This window comes from Ursus arctos, unplaced genomic scaffold (assembly GCF_023065955.2).
Source record: "Ursus arctos isolate Adak ecotype North America unplaced genomic scaffold, UrsArc2.0 scaffold_5, whole genome shotgun sequence".
NCBI lineage: Eukaryota > Metazoa > Chordata > Mammalia > Carnivora > Ursidae > Ursus > Ursus arctos.
In genome coordinates, this window is record NW_026623067.1 from 63,010,949 (window position 1) to 63,028,746 (window position 17,798).

The window sequence follows — 17,798 nt, forward strand, 5'->3', positions numbered from 1 at the left end:
CAACAAGGAACAGTCAAGAGTTATTAATTCTACACTTTTCTTAGGAACATTTATATTTTGCCTCACAACATCCCTGTGAGGTGGGGAGTAAAGCGTTCTCATATATGACAACAAAAGAAATGGACCAAGATACGAGTACATGTAGGAAAATGGCTACATTAAGTCTTAAAGGAAATGACATGTACAAACAGTTCGACTTTGCAAATCTGGTTGATTATTTTCCATTAATTTTATCAGGAATAACAGCTACTTTGATTCTCATTTTGATTCTCAAGAAATAGGAATTTTTCGGGGCGCCTGGGTGGCACAGCGGTTAGGCGTCTGCCTTCGGCTCAGGACGTGATCCTGGCGTTGTGGGATCGAGCCCCACATCAGGCTCCTCCGCTGGGAGCCTGCTTCTTCCTCTCCCACTCCCCCTGCTTGTGTTCCCTCTCTCGCTGGCTGTCTCTATCTCTGTTAAATAAATTAATAAAATCTTTAAAAAAAAAAAAAAAAAAAAAAAAGAAATAGGAATTTTTCTTCATGAAGGACTTTTAAGTCTTCTGAAAATTAAGTGGCACAAAGTACAGGCATACCTTGAAGATACTGAGGTTCGGTTCCAGACCACCACAGTAAAGCAGATATCACCATCAAGTGAGGCAAATGAGTTTTTTGGTGTCCCAGGGCATATAAAAGTTACATTCACACTATACCGTAGTGTGTTAAGTGTGCATTGGCATTACGTCTAAAAAAAGGTACATACCTCAATTAAAAAATACTTTATTGCTAAAAAATGCTAACCATCATCTGAGCTTTCAGCTTTTGTAACCTTTTTTGCAGGTGGAGGGTCTGGCCTCGATGTTGATGGCTGCAGACTGATCAGGGTGGTGGTTGCTGAAGGCTGGGTGGCTGTGGCAATTTCTTCAAATGAAACAACAACGAAGTTTGCTGCAGTGACTGACTCTTCCTTTCCCCATCAGATTCTCTGTAGCGTGTGATGCTATTTGATAGCATTTTACTCACAGAACTTCAAAATTGGAGTCAGTCCTCTCAAACCCTGCCGCTGTTTTATCACCTAGGTTTATGTGATACTCTAAATCCTTTTTTGTCACTTTAATAATCTTCGCAGCATCTTCTCCAGGAGTAGATTCCATCTCAAGAAACCACTTTCTTTGTTCGTCCATAGAGAAACAACTCCTCATCCGTTAAAATTTGATGAGATTGTAGCAATTCAAATATAATAATAATGATGAAAAGTTTGAAATAGTGTGAGAATTACCAAAATATGACAAAGAGACATAAAGTGAGCAAATGCTCTTGGAAAAATGGTGCCAATAGACTTGTTCAATTAGGGCTGCCACAGACCTTCAATTTGTAAGAGACACATTATCTAGTAAGTGCAATAAAGCAAAGCACAAAACACGGTAATGCCTGTATGATAGCATTCTGCCAAAGGAACAAAACATTTCTTTCTTCTGCTACATGGAGATACCTTAAAATGCTATCTAGGAATAAAAAGGAATTCTAACAGTGAAGTATCTTCTTTAAAGGTTCTCCTTCTTTGGATTCTTCAAAGGTCAAGTGCGAAGATTGGGTATTTTAAAACTGTCATGTTCCTTCCATGTGGGTTACTCTCTCCCAGTCAGGGATTATTTGCATCTTTTCTGTTAGGACAAACTGCAGATCCTCTTCTTCCACAGGAAATGGTGACTCTGCTAAGTTCCAAAACTTAAAGATGGTCACAGAAATCATCAGACAGTCGAGGAAAACTGGCTCTCTTCGCAGAAGAAGAAAAAAATCCAACTTGGGAGAACTGATCTTTTCTGACTTTACAAAAAAAACTATCCATCAGGTATCAGGACTTAAGGAAGTAAGGCAGCTTTTCCATAAAAAGAAAAAATGTTCAAAGCAGATTTTTTTTTTAAGTGAGAAGTGGGGAAAACGGGAAGGGAGTCTATTTAGGTATGTAATTTTTCTTCCTTAGTATTTCTGCCCAAGAGATATATCTCTCTCCAAAAAAACCAAAATGCGACAAAGTATGTCTAATATTAGTTCAGGGCTTGGCACCTAGGAGGTCCTGTGGGTGGCAAGACCGCTAAGATAAAGTACACTTCCCTTCCTTGCTATGGAAACTGAGACTTTCTGACCGTTAATATGGTAAAGGGTGACAGAATGACAATAGAACCTGAATGCTGAATAGAAGGGACGAGAGTGGACACTCTTGTCTTGTTCTTTATCTTAGAGGGGAAACTTTAAGTCTTTCACCATTAAGTATGTCATTAGCTGACCGTTTTTCATAGATGCTCTTTATATACCTAGTTTTTAAAATTTTTTCCCATTGATATTCTAATTGGTTAGTGATTTCCTCCCCTCATTTGATAGCTTTAGAAATCTGTACTTTGACAAATACAGAAATATGCTTTCCTTATGCTTACTTCTTAAAAGGTAATTGATTGTCTATTTTAAAGGATAAAAGAATTGACTGAGAGGAAGAATTCTTTTATAAAACCGTCACTATTTTTTTTAAAACACATCACTAGGCCTTAGTTTTTCTATCTAAAATTATGAAACCTGGGACGCCAGAGTGGCTCAGTTGGTTGAACCTTCGGCTCAGGTCATAATCCCAAGGTCCTGGGATCGAGCCCCACATTGGGCTCCCCACTCAGCAGGGAAGTCTGTTTCTCCCTCTCCCTTCCCCCACTCATGTTCTCTCTCTCACTCACTCTCTCATATAAATAAAATCTTGAATGAATGAATGAATGAATGAATGAATGAAAGAAAGAAAGGAAAGAAAGAAAAGAAAAGAAAAGAAAACAATTCCAATAACAGCATCAAAAATAAAATACTTAGGAATACATTTAACAAAAGAAGCACAAAACTTATACTCTGAAAAGTAAATACCACCATTTAAAGAAATTGAAGAGCTCAATAAATGGGAAAACATCCCATGTTCACTGACTGATAGACTTATCATTGATAAGATGGCCACCAAAATTGTTCCACAGATTCAGCGCAATCCCTATCAGAATTTCAACGGGATTCTTTGCAGAAATTCACAGGCTGATCCTAAAATTTATGTAGAAATTCTAGGGACTCAGCATAGTTGAAACAATCTTGAAAAGGAAGAATAATGTTGGAGGACCTAATTTTCCAATTTCAAAACATACTACAAAGCTACAATCATGAAGATAGTGTGGTAGCAGCATAGGATAAGAGATCAGTGTGTTAGAATTGAGAGTTCAGAAATCAACCCTCACGGGTACAGTCAATTGGTTTTTGACAAGGATGTCAAGACAATTCAGTAAGAAAAGAATGGTCTGTCCAACAAATGGTGCTGGAACAACTGGATATCCACAGGCAAAAGAATGAAGTGGGGTCTCAATCTCACAACGTATGTAAAAATTAACTCAAAATGGATGAGACCTAAATGTAAGAGTTCAGACACTCAGAAGAAACATGTATGTAAATCTTTGTGACCTTGAATTAGGCAATGGTTTCTTAGATATGATACCAAAACCATAGGGAATGCAAGCTGGTGCAGCCACTCTGGAAAACAGTATGGAGGTTCCTCAAAAAGTTGAAAATAGAGCTACCCTACAGCCCAGCAATTGCACTACTGGGTATTTACCCCAAAGATACAAATGTAGTGCTCTGAAGGGGCAGATGCACCCCAATGTTTATAGCAGTGATGTCCACAAAAGCCAAACTATGGAAAGAGCCTAGACGTCCATCGACAGATGAATGGATAAAGAAGATGTAGCATGCATACACACACACACAGAGGAATATTACGCAGCCATCAAAAAGTGAAATCTTGCCATTTGCAATGATGTGGATGGAACTAGAGGGTATTATGCTAAGCAAAATAAGTCAATCAGAGAAAGACAGTATCATATGATCTCACTGATGTGTGGAATTTGAGAAACAAGGCAGAGAATCATAGGGCAAGAGAGGAAAAAAATGAAACAAGATGAAACCAGAGAGGGAGACAAACCATAAGAGACTCTTAATCTCAGGAAACAAACTGAGGGTTGCTGGAGCGGAGGGGGGTGGGAGGGATGGGGTGGCTGGGTGATGGACATTGGGGAGGGCATGTGCTATGGTGAGTGCTGTGAATTATGTAAGACTGATGAATCACAGACCTGTACCCCTGAAACAAATAATACATTATATGTTAATTTTACAAAAGTAATTAATTAAAAAAAAGATATGACACCAAAACTATAAAGAAACAAAGGGAAAAAATAGATAACTTAGACTTAATTAAAATTTAAAACTTTTATATTGCAAAGGACACTACCAAAAGGTGACAAGACAATCTACAGAATGGGAGAGAATATCTGCAAGTCATTATCTGATAAGGAGTTTATATATCCAGAATACATAAAGAATTCCAGCCCAACAACAAAGAGACAAACAACCCAATTAAAAATGTATAAAGGATCTGAGTAGCCATCCAAACTTTTTTTTTGCAATACAAAAGTTTCAGCCATCCAAAGAACATATACGAGTGGCCAAAAAGCACATGAAAAGATGCTCAACAATATTAGCCATCAGGGAAATATGTGCAAATTGAAACTACAAGCCCTTAACACCTACTAAGATGGCTATAATAAAAAAGACAGATAATAACAAGCTCTGATGATGTGAAGAAACTGGAACCTTTATACACTGCTGGTGGGAATGTAAAATGGTGCAGCTGCTTTTGCAGTCTGGCAGCTCCTCTAAAGGTTAAACATCAAATTACCATATGATCCAGCAATTCTACTCCTAGAATAGACATGGAGAACTGAAAATATGTACCTGTACACGATTATTCATTGCAGCGTTATTCATAACAATGGTGGGACTTTCAAAAAGTGAAAACAACACAAATGTCTATCAACTGATGAGTGGATTAATAAAATGCAGTATATCCACACAATGGAAAATCATCCAGCAATAAAAGGAAATGAAGTACTGATACATTTTACAATGTGGATGAACCTTGAAAACTCACGCTAAGTGAAAGAATTTAGTCATAAAAGACCACATATTGTATGATTTCATTTATAAAGTACGTCCAAAACGGGCAAATCTATGGAGACAGAAAGATTAGTGGTTGCCTCAGGTTGGGGGGAAGGGGAGTGTGTGAAAAGGTAAAAGAAAGTAACTGCTAATAGGTACAGGGTTTGGCGGGAGGTGAGGAAAATGTTTTAAAACTGATTGTGGTGTTGGTTGCACAACTCTATAAATATACCAAACCCCCCTGAACTGTACACTTTAAATAGGTGAATTATTTAGTGCGTGAATTACATCTCAATAAAGCAGTTACTAAAATTATTAATGGGAATATTAACAGCTAAGTGGATTCTGTTGGAATTAAAAAGGTAAACTAATTATTCCTCATATTGATGTGTTTGTTGACCCTGTCTAGCATATATTTTTGTTGCTAATGATCAAGATGTACCAACTTATTTACCTCTTTCTGTCATCTCAGGAATGGCAAAAATATTCATTTATTTGCTCAACAAATTTATTCATTATCTATTACGTATCTAAATGGCTTGAAACTATACGGTATACCAAGAAATCCAAGTCAATAAAACTTACTCCATAAGCTAAGAATCTAATAGGGGAGTTTAGTTAGTAGTGTTAAATAAATGCTGAACAACGACAATAATCTGGGTGAAAAGTATCTTGAAGTATGATACAGAAAACAAACCTCTTGGAGTCAGTAGAAGGAGCATTGCCTCAACCAGGAAGGACCTAATGAACAATGCCTTTGGAGATCTCTCTGTTCTAATCTAGCCATTAACAAATACTGGTGCTGAGTACCTCACATCCTCCCTGGACTTGCTTATACTTCCGTAAAATGAAGTGGATGGACTATGTAATATAGAGAAAGTTTCTTCTACCTCCAAAGTTCTGCTATCAACATTTAAACTTCAATTTAGGCCAGAGTCATAAAAATGAACTATTTTCTCTACAATGGATGTATGACCAAGCTAAACTCAGTGGAAAGTGGCAAACTGATTGAAAATAAAAGTAAAATGTACATTTATTTCAATTGGTTAGTCACATCTACATTTTTTATCCGTACAAGGAAGGTGTAGGACTACTTTCAATACATTTTGGTGTATTAATCGTCAGCTTATTTCCACGTGAAATGTGTTATCTCGGGAAGCAAGAGTTGGCCCCAATGTTTACTTCTGCCAAATGTACATAGTACAATTCTCAATTTTAAAAAAGCAGCAGTCTTTAAATTCACTTCTTTGAGTCAAATAGTAAGTGCTTATGTTGACCTTTTAAAGGATGAAATTTTTAAAAAACACATTTTGGTTATGATTGGTTATGATTGGTTTTAAAAACAAAGAATAAAAATAACTTCACAGAAAATACACCATTGAATCATTCTGCACAGCTTTTTAAATAAAAAGGAAATTATCAAAAGGATAAAAAAATTCTATTACAATGAAAATGCACATTTTAGCATCTCTCGAGTTACTCAAGTACTTAATTAACACGTTATCTTCAAAATTTCTTTATGCAAACTAGGAAATTTTGGAGAAAATTAGACTAAAGTCAGTTAAACTCAAGACTTAAATTGTTAAGAGTGACTGAATTTCAAAGAATATAACTAGTTTTATATTTTAGCTTCAAGGTCTTATGAACCTAAAGGCATATAACTAGCCGACTGAAACACCATACCAAGGGTATTCAATGCATGTACTCGATTTCTGTGAGGGAAACTGTTTCATTCATGTTTACTGACTGTCTACCATGTCAAGCATCAGAAACACAAATGAATAAAACATAATCCTTGCCCCAGGTGACACTGATAAGTTAATTTTAACTTCCATATGTAAATCAGGAAGTAACAGATTTAACAGAGGAGGACAGGTGAGGGCATGAGACTAATTTACAGAGGCAGTGGTGCTGCAGGTTAAAGGCTATACAGGGGTTGACCAGTTGGTTGTCTAGTTACAGGCAGAGGTAAATGGGAAGAATACAGAGTGTGGGTACACAGCCTTTGCAAAGAGAAGGGAGAACATTCCAAAAACAAGGAAGCAAAGACTTGTAGATGAGAAAGCATGGTTGCATGGTTGGTTATACATGGAGACCTACAAGCAATCTGGACCAACAGCTACAGAAGCACAAGGTGATAAGGCTGGGGAGGCCTCATCCGACGACCGTGGAAGGGTCTGTATGTACCATGCCATAGAAACTGTGTCGTTTTTGTGTTTGGGAGAAAACACCTGTCAGAGTAATATGTCACCAAAGAGGAAATATCCAGGATTCATCTGCATGTATATCCTCCCAAATACCTCCACCGAGAGTTTATAAGGTCTTTACAACAATGAATATTACTAGCTAGAATATGTTTAAAATCCTTACCTTGGACTAAACCATATATAAATCATAGTTTCCTTTTTACAGTTTAGACTAGAAACAAGATGGGTCATCTAGACCCCACCTCTTTGTATGGCCTTATTTTAAAAAAACTTTAATATCTTCAGATGAACCTTGCACACTTCGCTCTACCACAGACCTCACCATTCCTTACTGCCATACATAGCATAAATATCACACATTTACATGGCTTGTTTGACTCTGCCTATGTTCACATCTTGATCTTGTCCCTTCTCTAATAAGAGGAAAGATGGGAATCCAAATTCAAAGGAAGATCATTTTCCTCTAAGTCAGAACAGAACGATCTATATATCACACACCTCCCTTCCAATAGAAACCCCACTATGTTCTTTTAAAAACGGAAATGAAACGATAAAAGGAATTTTACAAGCCCTCTACAGGGAAGAGATCATAATTAATCTAGGATCAATCTGTTACATTATGAATGACCACACGTCTAACTCCAGCTAGTCATTTTGAAAAGAGAAGCTGACAATCACTGGGGTGGACTGGTGAACATTCTTTCTCAGTAATTACACTGGTAAGGCAGAGAGGGAGAAGGGGAAAGGACTAATCCCTAACAGAGTGGAGTTAATAATGTCTTTATCTCAAATGAATAGTACTTTTTCTTCTTGCAAATAACCTATATTAACTGGTAACACCTGAAAAAGATGCTTCAGCAAACTTACACATTTTCTTCAAAATATTTTATAAGACATTAGAAGGGAATAAAGATTAATTCTTTAAAAATGCAGGATAGGAAATTTGAGTGTACTTGTTTGGAAAGCTAATAAAGGTCACTATGTTCTATTTTTTTTATTCCATCTTATTTAAAAATACATAAATTGCTTCCCACCTCCCAGAGAATGTAAACTGTATATATTACGAAATTACTATAGCACTTCTTATAAAATGCTATCTGTTCACAATGATGGTAAAGGAAATTCTGACATCTCTAAATTGTTATATTACAACTTCCATACTCTGTCTTGGCCTTCAAATTAATTAAAAAAAAAACTAATCTAATTTTTGAGGTTCAATGGTGGAAGAATAATAATGTTTAAGCCGTTTGTAACTCTAACAGTAAAGAGAATCCTACAAATTAAATTTTTCACCTGTAATTGTATTAATGATAAAGCACTTCTTGTGAAATCAAGTCCCGGTTTTACAGATAAAATTTTATCCAGGGGTGCCTGGGTGGCACAGTGGTTAAGCGTCTGCCTTCGGCTCAGGGCGTGATCCCAGCGTTATGGGATCGAGCCCCACATCAGGCTCCTCTGCTGGGAGCCTGCTTCTTCCTCTCCCACTCCCCCTGCTTGTGTTCCCTCTCTCGCTGGCTGTCTCTATCTCTGTTGAATAAATAAATAAAATCTTTAAAAAAACATTTTTATAAAAAAAATTTTTTCCAAACAAAAGTTAGCCACAGAGATTATTTCTATTCTAGTTCCTAACTATGATCTTCTAAGTTTTGCCTACTATTCATAAAAATGGGAGACAGAAGGCATAGCTGTGGAGAGTATAGTACCCCAGAGCTCTTAATAGTCATTCACCTTTTTCTCGTTCATATCATCTTTCAAGTACGTACAGTGTTTGATTCAAAATAAGGCATTTTTAAAAATTTTAACATGTAACTAAAACAGTGTGTAAATTTTCTAATGAAATTTAGTTTTTGAAATTGTACAAAAATCCCTAAGCAGTTTTAAAGCAGTACCTTTCTGAAACTGATAATGAAGAAATTACTCTATTAAATAGAAATGAAATGATCCCACCCAGATTTCATAAATTCTAGTAAAACTGTGGTTATACTGATTTAAAGCAAAATCAATATACTAATGAGTAACATTTGTGCATACATCCTTTAATGAGTATCTGTTGGAAACACACAAAGTGGCAGAAAAATCTCTTTAACAGAAAAGAAGATACATGCAGTACCCCAAAATGTGTAAGTACTAGCAGCACCATAAGAATATACTATCTAAACATTAGAAGAATTTAATATAATCAGTGCTTAAAAGAGCCTATTTTCCATTAATATAATCAAACTGTTATTAAAATTTATCAGTACAAAAATAGCTTCACAAACTACTAATGTATATATACCAGTTCTGGACTCTCAGAAAGATGATAACAGCACTTATTTATCAATATATTACTGTATATGTACGGAGCATAAATTTACAATGAACAAAATGAAAAGTTTTAGTTTTCAGTATTACATTCTAACAGCCCTGGGAAACTATAAAATTAACTATTTCCAAGAGAATTTTAGATAGCTTTAAATCTTAAAACAAATCCTAGAATTTCTTATTATTAGGAACAAGTAATTTACAGAATTCCATACAGCTGATGCTATGAAGTAAACACTAAGTCCCTGGAATAAGAAAACAAAACCTTCCCCCATTTGTATATACTGGTCTATTAGTTTATAGCTACTTTATTTAGTATATAGCTAATATAAGACTAAGGTCTCAAAGGATGTCCTGAACACTTTAGTGGGTCAGTATATACTAGCTCAGTCCCAAAATGATTTTTATCATTTAGGTTAAAAAATAGTTTTTTAAGAAAATATAGCAATTTAGATAAAATGTAATGCAATTTCCCCAAAGAAATTAGTAAACATTTTTATCCCAATTCCCTCTTTTACATACCCCTAAACTTTAAAAAGCATTTAAATAAATACACTAGAAACATATTAATTTATTGAAACCTACTCAATGAGAATGTTTTTGCATAGCTTATGGCAAGGACATAAAAACAGCACTTGACTAAGGAGTACTGAATAGCCCATACATTCTAAAATTTAGTTCATCAGCATAATTAAAAATCAAAGAAAATAGTAAATAATTTAAGGTAATCTGTAATGCTACTGAGATAGAATATAAAAAGCTGTACTACCTTAGTAAATAAGTTTTTTAAAAAGCTCAAAAGTAACTTTAAAAAGTATTTGTGGATGAAATTATATGTTTGGGATTTGCTTTCAAAATAATACAAAAGTGGAAGAGTGGGCAGGGGTAGAAATAAGACTGGCCATTTTTTCACAACTCTTGAAGCTGGATGATGTGTTCATCACAGTATTCTCCCTCTCGTATGTATATGAAAATCTGTTTAAAGAGTAACAAAAAAAAGTGCTTATGTCTTTAAGGCTAGTATTTCTAAAGAGTATGTAAACCTAACAGAGTGAAGAACCAACTATATCGCAACTGCTAAAATTTTCAGGACCAAATGAAAATCAAGGCCTTCTTTTGGTATGTTAATTAATGAATTCATGAGATTTAGGCACATGGTTTGAATTTTAAGAGCACAAATTGGCTTGCTAAGTGCTATTACTACCACCAGCTCTTAATGAACTTGACTAAGTCTCCACAGCCTTCCTTCAGGCAACCACAACACATAGATGTTCTAGTGACTTTGTTCAACCAGAACAGAGAGATGTTGGCAGAATGTATTTTTGTCCATTCTTTTCTGTTGAAATAAGTATTAAGGAAGAAGGCAAAACAGTCTCAATAAGCCTTAAAAAACACAAACTTTGTCTTCCTTTGACATAAAAAAAAGGGGGGGAGGGATAGCATATCAAGTTTAAATACAAGTTTCAGATTTAAATAAAAATTATTTTAATATTCTTGCTGTTTCTAATTCATGAAATACTGATCTTATTTCTACAGAGTTCTCCTAGGATAGGAAGTTATTAGCTTCCTGACACTGCAATGTACTTAGACGGGAATTCGACTACAATGCACTGTTAACTAACTGGCAGTACCTACTGGGGTCAAAAGGTGAGCTTAGGGGGTGCATGGGTGGCGCAGTTGGTTGGACAACCGCCTTGGGCTCAGATCCCAGGATCCAGTCCTGCATCTGGCTTGTTGCTCAGCAGGGAGTCTGATTCTCCCTCTGACCCTCCCCCCTCTCATACGCTCTCTCTCTCTCTCTATCGCTCTCTCAAATAAAGAAACAAAATCTCTCTCTAAAAAAGAAAAAAGTGAGCTGTAGCCTTACTCAAGTTTTTACTGATAAACCATGTGACCCAGGACAACTCACATAACTCTGGGATTTAGTCTCCTGACATGTTGAAGACACATGCTTTCAAACTTTGACGTTTTCTACACTATAATCCAGCACACACACTAATCTGTGTTTTACTGAATGAAATAAAGTTTCTACTCTTAATGTGAATTTTACTCCGATGTTTCCTATTTTATGTTTCATTTTTTGGAATGCCACAGATAACCTAAACTGATTTCAAAATACCACAGTTTGGAAGATCCTCCTGGTTTATACCATCTTTAAGGTCTCTTCTATTATTTTGGGATTCTAACATTGGCTATAAAACACTGACTCTTCTAACTCAGGTGGAAATCAAAACTAATTCAGAAAATAAGTCTTTTGAAAACCTGTAAGCTAAGGTATTTTTAAAACAGTATAACAAGAAAGCTGTAAGATTGTACAATACCTTTAACATAATTAAAAGCTTAAAATGACCTGTTAAATTTTCTTTTCAGAACTCAAATATCTCCATGACTAATCTATAGATTCTAGTAGTCAAAGAATCTGTACCTTCAAGTCAAAGTAAGTAACTCCTATTAGAATCCCAGGAACAGAGAACACCAATAGAAGATGACTAGTCCCATTTAGTAACTCCAAATACTAAGGATTACCAAAACAACAAACATTCAGAGAATTTTAGGTGCATAAAGTAAACTAGAAGTAGTTTTTACAAATGTTAAATATGAAAGTTCTTATTTCCAAATGCTATAGTATTCAATTCACAAGGCTTAAGTGTTAGCCAAAGAAATCAAATTTATAATTATGTTCGGTGCATTTACATCTTTTAAATGGGTATGTTAAATTTAATAGGAACAAAATTTTTCCTTCCCTCAACCTATGTTTTAAAAACTACTTACTAATCACAGTGCTCTTCAACTGTAACCACATATTCAAAAAACCTGTATGTTTTACTTATAATGTGAACAGTCTTCAGAGGAACTAGTGAATTTTTCATGTGTTCAGTTTTTTTAGTAGCAATAGTAAAGAGAATACGCTTACACTGCAATAGCTAAAGCATGATCTCCATGATAATTCTAAGATATATCTACTGTTGAATGCACAATTATTAGCATTTTTAGGAACAAAATTATAATAGTCTTTCAATCAAAAAATTTTCCTCACACACTCCTTAAAAAACCCATAACTAATTTCTTCTTCCTCAGCCTGACCATGAGGTCTCTCAATGTTAGTCTCTAACATGTATAATCTATGCTGCCCCTAATATTCCACAAATTCAATTAAAATTAGAATTCTCATGAAAAAAGAGTCTGGAATATCTCACTTCACAATTGTTCTGAATATGCTAAAGACTTTGATTTTTTAAAAATTGGTCCTCAAGAGATTCACAACATCGGAAAACTGTTTTCTCAATTTTAATTAAAAAACCACCTAGTCAAAAGTTTCCAGAGAAGGATACAAATTAACTTTTAAGACAATGACCGATAGGTATTTGTTTATATTTGCAATGTTGCAGTTCCACAGACCTCCCTATATTCGAAAAATACCACCATATGGCAAATAATTACTGTAACTGGTTTAGAACACATTTAAGATAAATTGTATCTTTTTGAGGTATCAAATTCTTTTACAGTTCAGAAGTACACGAAGATTTATCTCCTGTTATGTTGGTAAGAAAAACTAAATCTGACATTAACATGAATATAAGTTACAACAATAACTTGTTTCCTTCTGTGAAATCCTATGGTGAGATCACCGTTAAGAGTATGGTAAAGCTTAATTTCAGAGTAGGAAGCCGATTAAAAAAAATTATAACCCTCAAGAACATAGATGAAAGTGGAAACCAGGTTAACAAAGGGGACACGGGGGGGGGGGGGGGGGGCTGTGTTAAAAAATAAGTAGAAGAGATTTATAGAAATATACTGTTTCACTGAAAAATGATCTGTACTGCAATTAACTCAGTAGCCCTTTTTCTACATGAAGGAAACGTTCACTCTAGTCCATCTAGGCATCTATAAACTATTATTTAAAAACCTTTCTGAGGTTAATAGAAACAGTTTAAAAAAAAAAAAAAAAGACTGACCTGGAATTTTCACTCAGGATTGTAACTTTGCAACATTTATCTGAAACCAAATAAGTTTCCATATTTACACATTTTACTTAATCATGATGGTTGAATTGAATCTGTACCTATGTGAAAATGGCAATGCATTCTGAGTTGGTTCAGCCCTTGGCTCTGAGTTCTGTGTCACATCAGGTGTTCTTTCATCATCTGTTCCATTGATACTTTCTGGTGTTAAAGGAGACTGAAGATCCCCGCCTGCTGATTCCTTTAAAAAGAGGGGGTGGGGGATAAAAGTGTTACATTTTTGTTAAAATATATGAGATAATCTTAAAGTTAAAAGTGACTCCAATGTATGCATACTTACAATCTATATTTCCATTGAAATTTGAGTCAAAGAGGTAAAAAATAAAATTAAAGGAGAAAATAATTTTTTAAAGCAAAGCAACTCCTAAGAAAATTATCCACAACAATACAATTTAGAATTTGCAGTTTCAAAGAACTGAAGAACCTTCGGGTTTATATAAAGCAACTAACTGGTTAGAATAGAAGATATTCAAAGAACTACTTAAAAAAAAGAAGACAGCACAAAAATGCAAGAAGATGTGATTTTACTTGGGAAGGTAAAAAGGCAAAGGGAAGAATGAAATCTCCAACAAGTTTTAATTTTTTTATCTGCCCTACTTTTCAATTCCAGAGTTATCTACAAAAGCACCCAGAAATCCCTCTGTAACATATACAGAGGGAGTGTATTTCAGCTTGCCTGAAGAATGGAATTATTTTTCTTCACAAAATTTCCTGTCTTATTTCTACTTTTAATTAAGTTTTGTCTATCAAGGTAAATTTAATTTGTTCCTCTAGAAAATAAATGGAATTTAAAATGAAGCTCAAGCTGATACTTATTATTGTGACTGGCAACATAAGATTATCTGAATTTGGTATCAGTAGAGATCAGAATTGAGGGGTCACTGGCTAAACCTGTTAACCAGGGGAGGCCTTAGCACCAGATCATTTAAGTGCAGCATTATGGACTCCTTGTGATCTCTGGGCACTAAAACTTCACAACTGAAATATTAGGCTATGGTAAGGAAGAAAAGGAAAACATCAGTGTCCAATAGGAGAGTGGATAGGTATGGTCACAATCTGCCAACCTGAAAGCATACAGGATTTCTTCAAATAAAAACAAGAGGGGTGCCTGGTTGGCTCAGCTGGTGGCACATGTGACTCTTGATCTCAAGAGTCTATCCCCACATTGGGGGTAGAGCTTACTTTAAAAAAAAGAAAATATCCAACAAGAAAAATTTGTGTAAAAGAGAAAAATGCCTATAATTAGAAAAATATGAAGAGATATCTTAGGAGATATCTTAGGTTATGATAATTTATATACTTTATATAAAAATAATGCACATGGAGAAATGGTAAAAAGAAATATAGAAAATATTAATATGGTGAGTAACATTTGGGGGCTTCTGGTTTTAGATTGTATGTATTTTATTTCACATTTTAATATTTTAACTAATTATGCCATAATGTTATAAATTACACAAGCTATTAAAGGTCAAAAGGCCTACTTTCTTGATTTCACCTTATCACTTAACTATTGTTCAATTATTAATGAAACCTCTATTTTGACCTTTAATTTCATTCTTTTAAAATCTTTCTCCTAAATCCTCTTGGTTTCCAGTAACTGACAGTCAATGGATGAATAAGGTTTATTGTATAATGTGACAACATAAAATGGGCATGATATCCCAAGTGACTACTTCTAGGTCAATTATGGATCATATCAATTAGCCAGAAAAAGTTGAAGCAGCATGAAGGAATAAACCAGGGCTATCTCTCTCCAAGAAAGGCCAAACCAAACTAAAATAATCAAGGTGGACTGTCCAATCAGTTGAACAGTAAGTTCACTGAATGTTCTCATTCAGTGAAAATGAGAACAGAAACAAATTACCTTAGTCTTTTTTAAGATTTTATTTATTTTACCTGAGAGAGAGAGAGAGCATGAGCAGGTAATAGGGACAGAGGGAGAGGGAGAAGCAGACTCCCCACTGAGCAGGACCCTGGGATCATGACCTGAGCCAAACGCAAATGCTTAACTGACTGAGCCACCCAGGCACCCCACAAATTACCCTGCTAACCTCAGAGGGTACAACCAGCGTTAGCAACTAAGGATTCACTTGGAGATTTCCTAGAATTGACCGATGATAAGAGTGTGAGGGACAAAAGGAGATTAAGATTGAGAGAGAGAGAGAGAGAGAGAGGGAGGGAGGGAGGTTCTGGGTTCTCTCTGCCTTCTGGAGAGAAATGAGGGTTTTGGTACATGGGTCTTGGGGAGGCTAAGAATGCTGATGCTACTTAGGTGGAAAGACCATTTCAGAGGCAGGCTAGGAAGGACAGAAGGGAGGAAAAGAAGAAAGGTATAGAGGTAGCAACAACTCCAATACCGCAACTCAACAGGCTTTCCATCAGAAAACTGGATTATTAGCTACATTAAATGAAAGGCATGTTTCGTTACCCTACACATTATATCTAAAATGAAAACAAAAAGTCCACAGCATATTTTTTTAAAAGCAGGTTAAAAATTAATAAAATTAGTATTTGCTCATAAGACAGTTACAACAATACATAAGAACATAAAAGGAAAATGAAACTCCTTTGATTTCTAACTACCCCACAGGTAGTCAAAAGTATTCTGTGAAACTTTCCAGGAACTTTATATATGTTAAAAGTAACACAGTATTCAATACATTGAATACTTAATGTATTCCAAACATTGAGTCTTTTTCAACTAAATTTTGTGAGGTTTCTTAAACATTCAACTTCAGTCATTCCTATAAAAAAACATACCTTATATAAAGTCAACATTTTATATCTTTAATTCAAACATTAAAATAAAAAACTTGGAGATACATTAGACTACAAATTTTTGAAAGAAAAAAAGGACAGCTGGTCTTTAGAAAGACCTTTTTTTTGGAAAGACATTCTTTTTTTTTTTTTTTTTTTTTTAAAGATTTTTTATTTATTTATGTGACAGAGAGACAGCCAGCGAGAGAGGGAACACAGCAGGGGGAGTGGGAGAGGAAGAAGCAGGCTCACAGCGGAGGAGCCCGATGTGGGACTCGATCCCCGTACGCCGGGACCACGCCCTGAGCCGAAGGCAGACGCTTTAACGACTGCGCCACCCAGGCGCCCCTGGAAAGACATTCTTAAGCTAATATGACTAGTAGCCATTTTAAGGAAAAAATTAATACCTTCTTTATATATGGTTGTGTATGTATATATATATGTATACCAAAGTTGGTATGAAAAATGAAAAACGTGAAACACAAAATATAAATAAAAACAGAGCACATGTAGGATTCAGGAACTGCTTTCTTAAGAATTCTCTCTCTCTACTCATTTATGGAGTGGCAGGAAAGCCCCTAAAAAAAAAAAAAAAAAAAAAAAAAAACCCAAAAAATAGAACAAAACAAAAAAACAATAAAAAACAACAACAACAAACCCACAAAAGGAAATATTCTGAATCCCATGAAAAAGAACTGAGCCACGCCCTCTCTCCAGGCCTTCGTGGTGGTATCACCAAGCTCCTCTCTGGTGTCTGTGCTGTAGTAGGAGAGTGGGAGGGAGGGATGTGGCAGCAGTGCCCTTCCACAATAGACCAAATACCACCAACACCTTCCACTGAATTCCAGTAAAGACCAAAATTAAAATTCCTGTTACAGTTCCATCTTTCTGACTTAAGGAAAACAGAGCTTCTTCTCTTTATCATTTAATAAACATTTCAAAGAAGACTTATTCTATTTCAGTCTTTTCTATTTAAATGAAGATGAGAACACTCTTTTCTGGGCAGAGGCTCAGACAGGAAGGACCTTATGATTTTGAGTTCCCCTGGCTGTGGATATAGAAAGAAATGCCAGGGAAGAGACAGAGAAGAACAAAAGGATACATAAAGGAAGATGAGGCTGAGATCAAATGTCTACTACGGGAATAAACCAGTCCCCATACCTGGTCACCACTTCTGAAATCCCACTTTCTGACAACCACAGAAATTCTTTGTAACCTGACTAGATTAACTCATGCTCTTCCCTCCCTACGTAAAGTGTACTGACTGACTGAAGCACAGTGCTAGTGGGTTAATCTCTATTCTGCATATTTTTTGTACCAGCCACATTAAACGCTTACCAAGAATCAGCTGTATCTGTCCCAACCATGTTTATGCCAAGTGTATTAATATAATTATATAGCTGAATTAAATGTTATGCAAACTAATAAAGCCTGAATGCAAAGCTAGAGTGGCTATTTTGACGAAAAACAAACCAAATGCTTTGACGTAACTAAAGAGTAAATGGCTAGAAAATAAAAT

At 35.4% G+C, this 17,798-nt stretch overlaps 1 protein-coding gene across 1 annotated transcript in view; it reads right to left on the reverse strand.

Moving 5' to 3' along the window:
- HOMER1 (homer scaffold protein 1) overlaps positions 1-17,798 on the reverse strand; it is a 122,559-nt gene that overhangs the window by 43,553 nt on the left and 61,208 nt on the right. Inside the window, exon 5 of the mRNA XM_026498731.4 lies at positions 13,561-13,700. Coding sequence (XP_026354516.1) covers positions 13,561-13,700 — 140 coding nt within the window. The remainder of the gene's footprint in view (positions 1-13,560; positions 13,701-17,798) is intronic.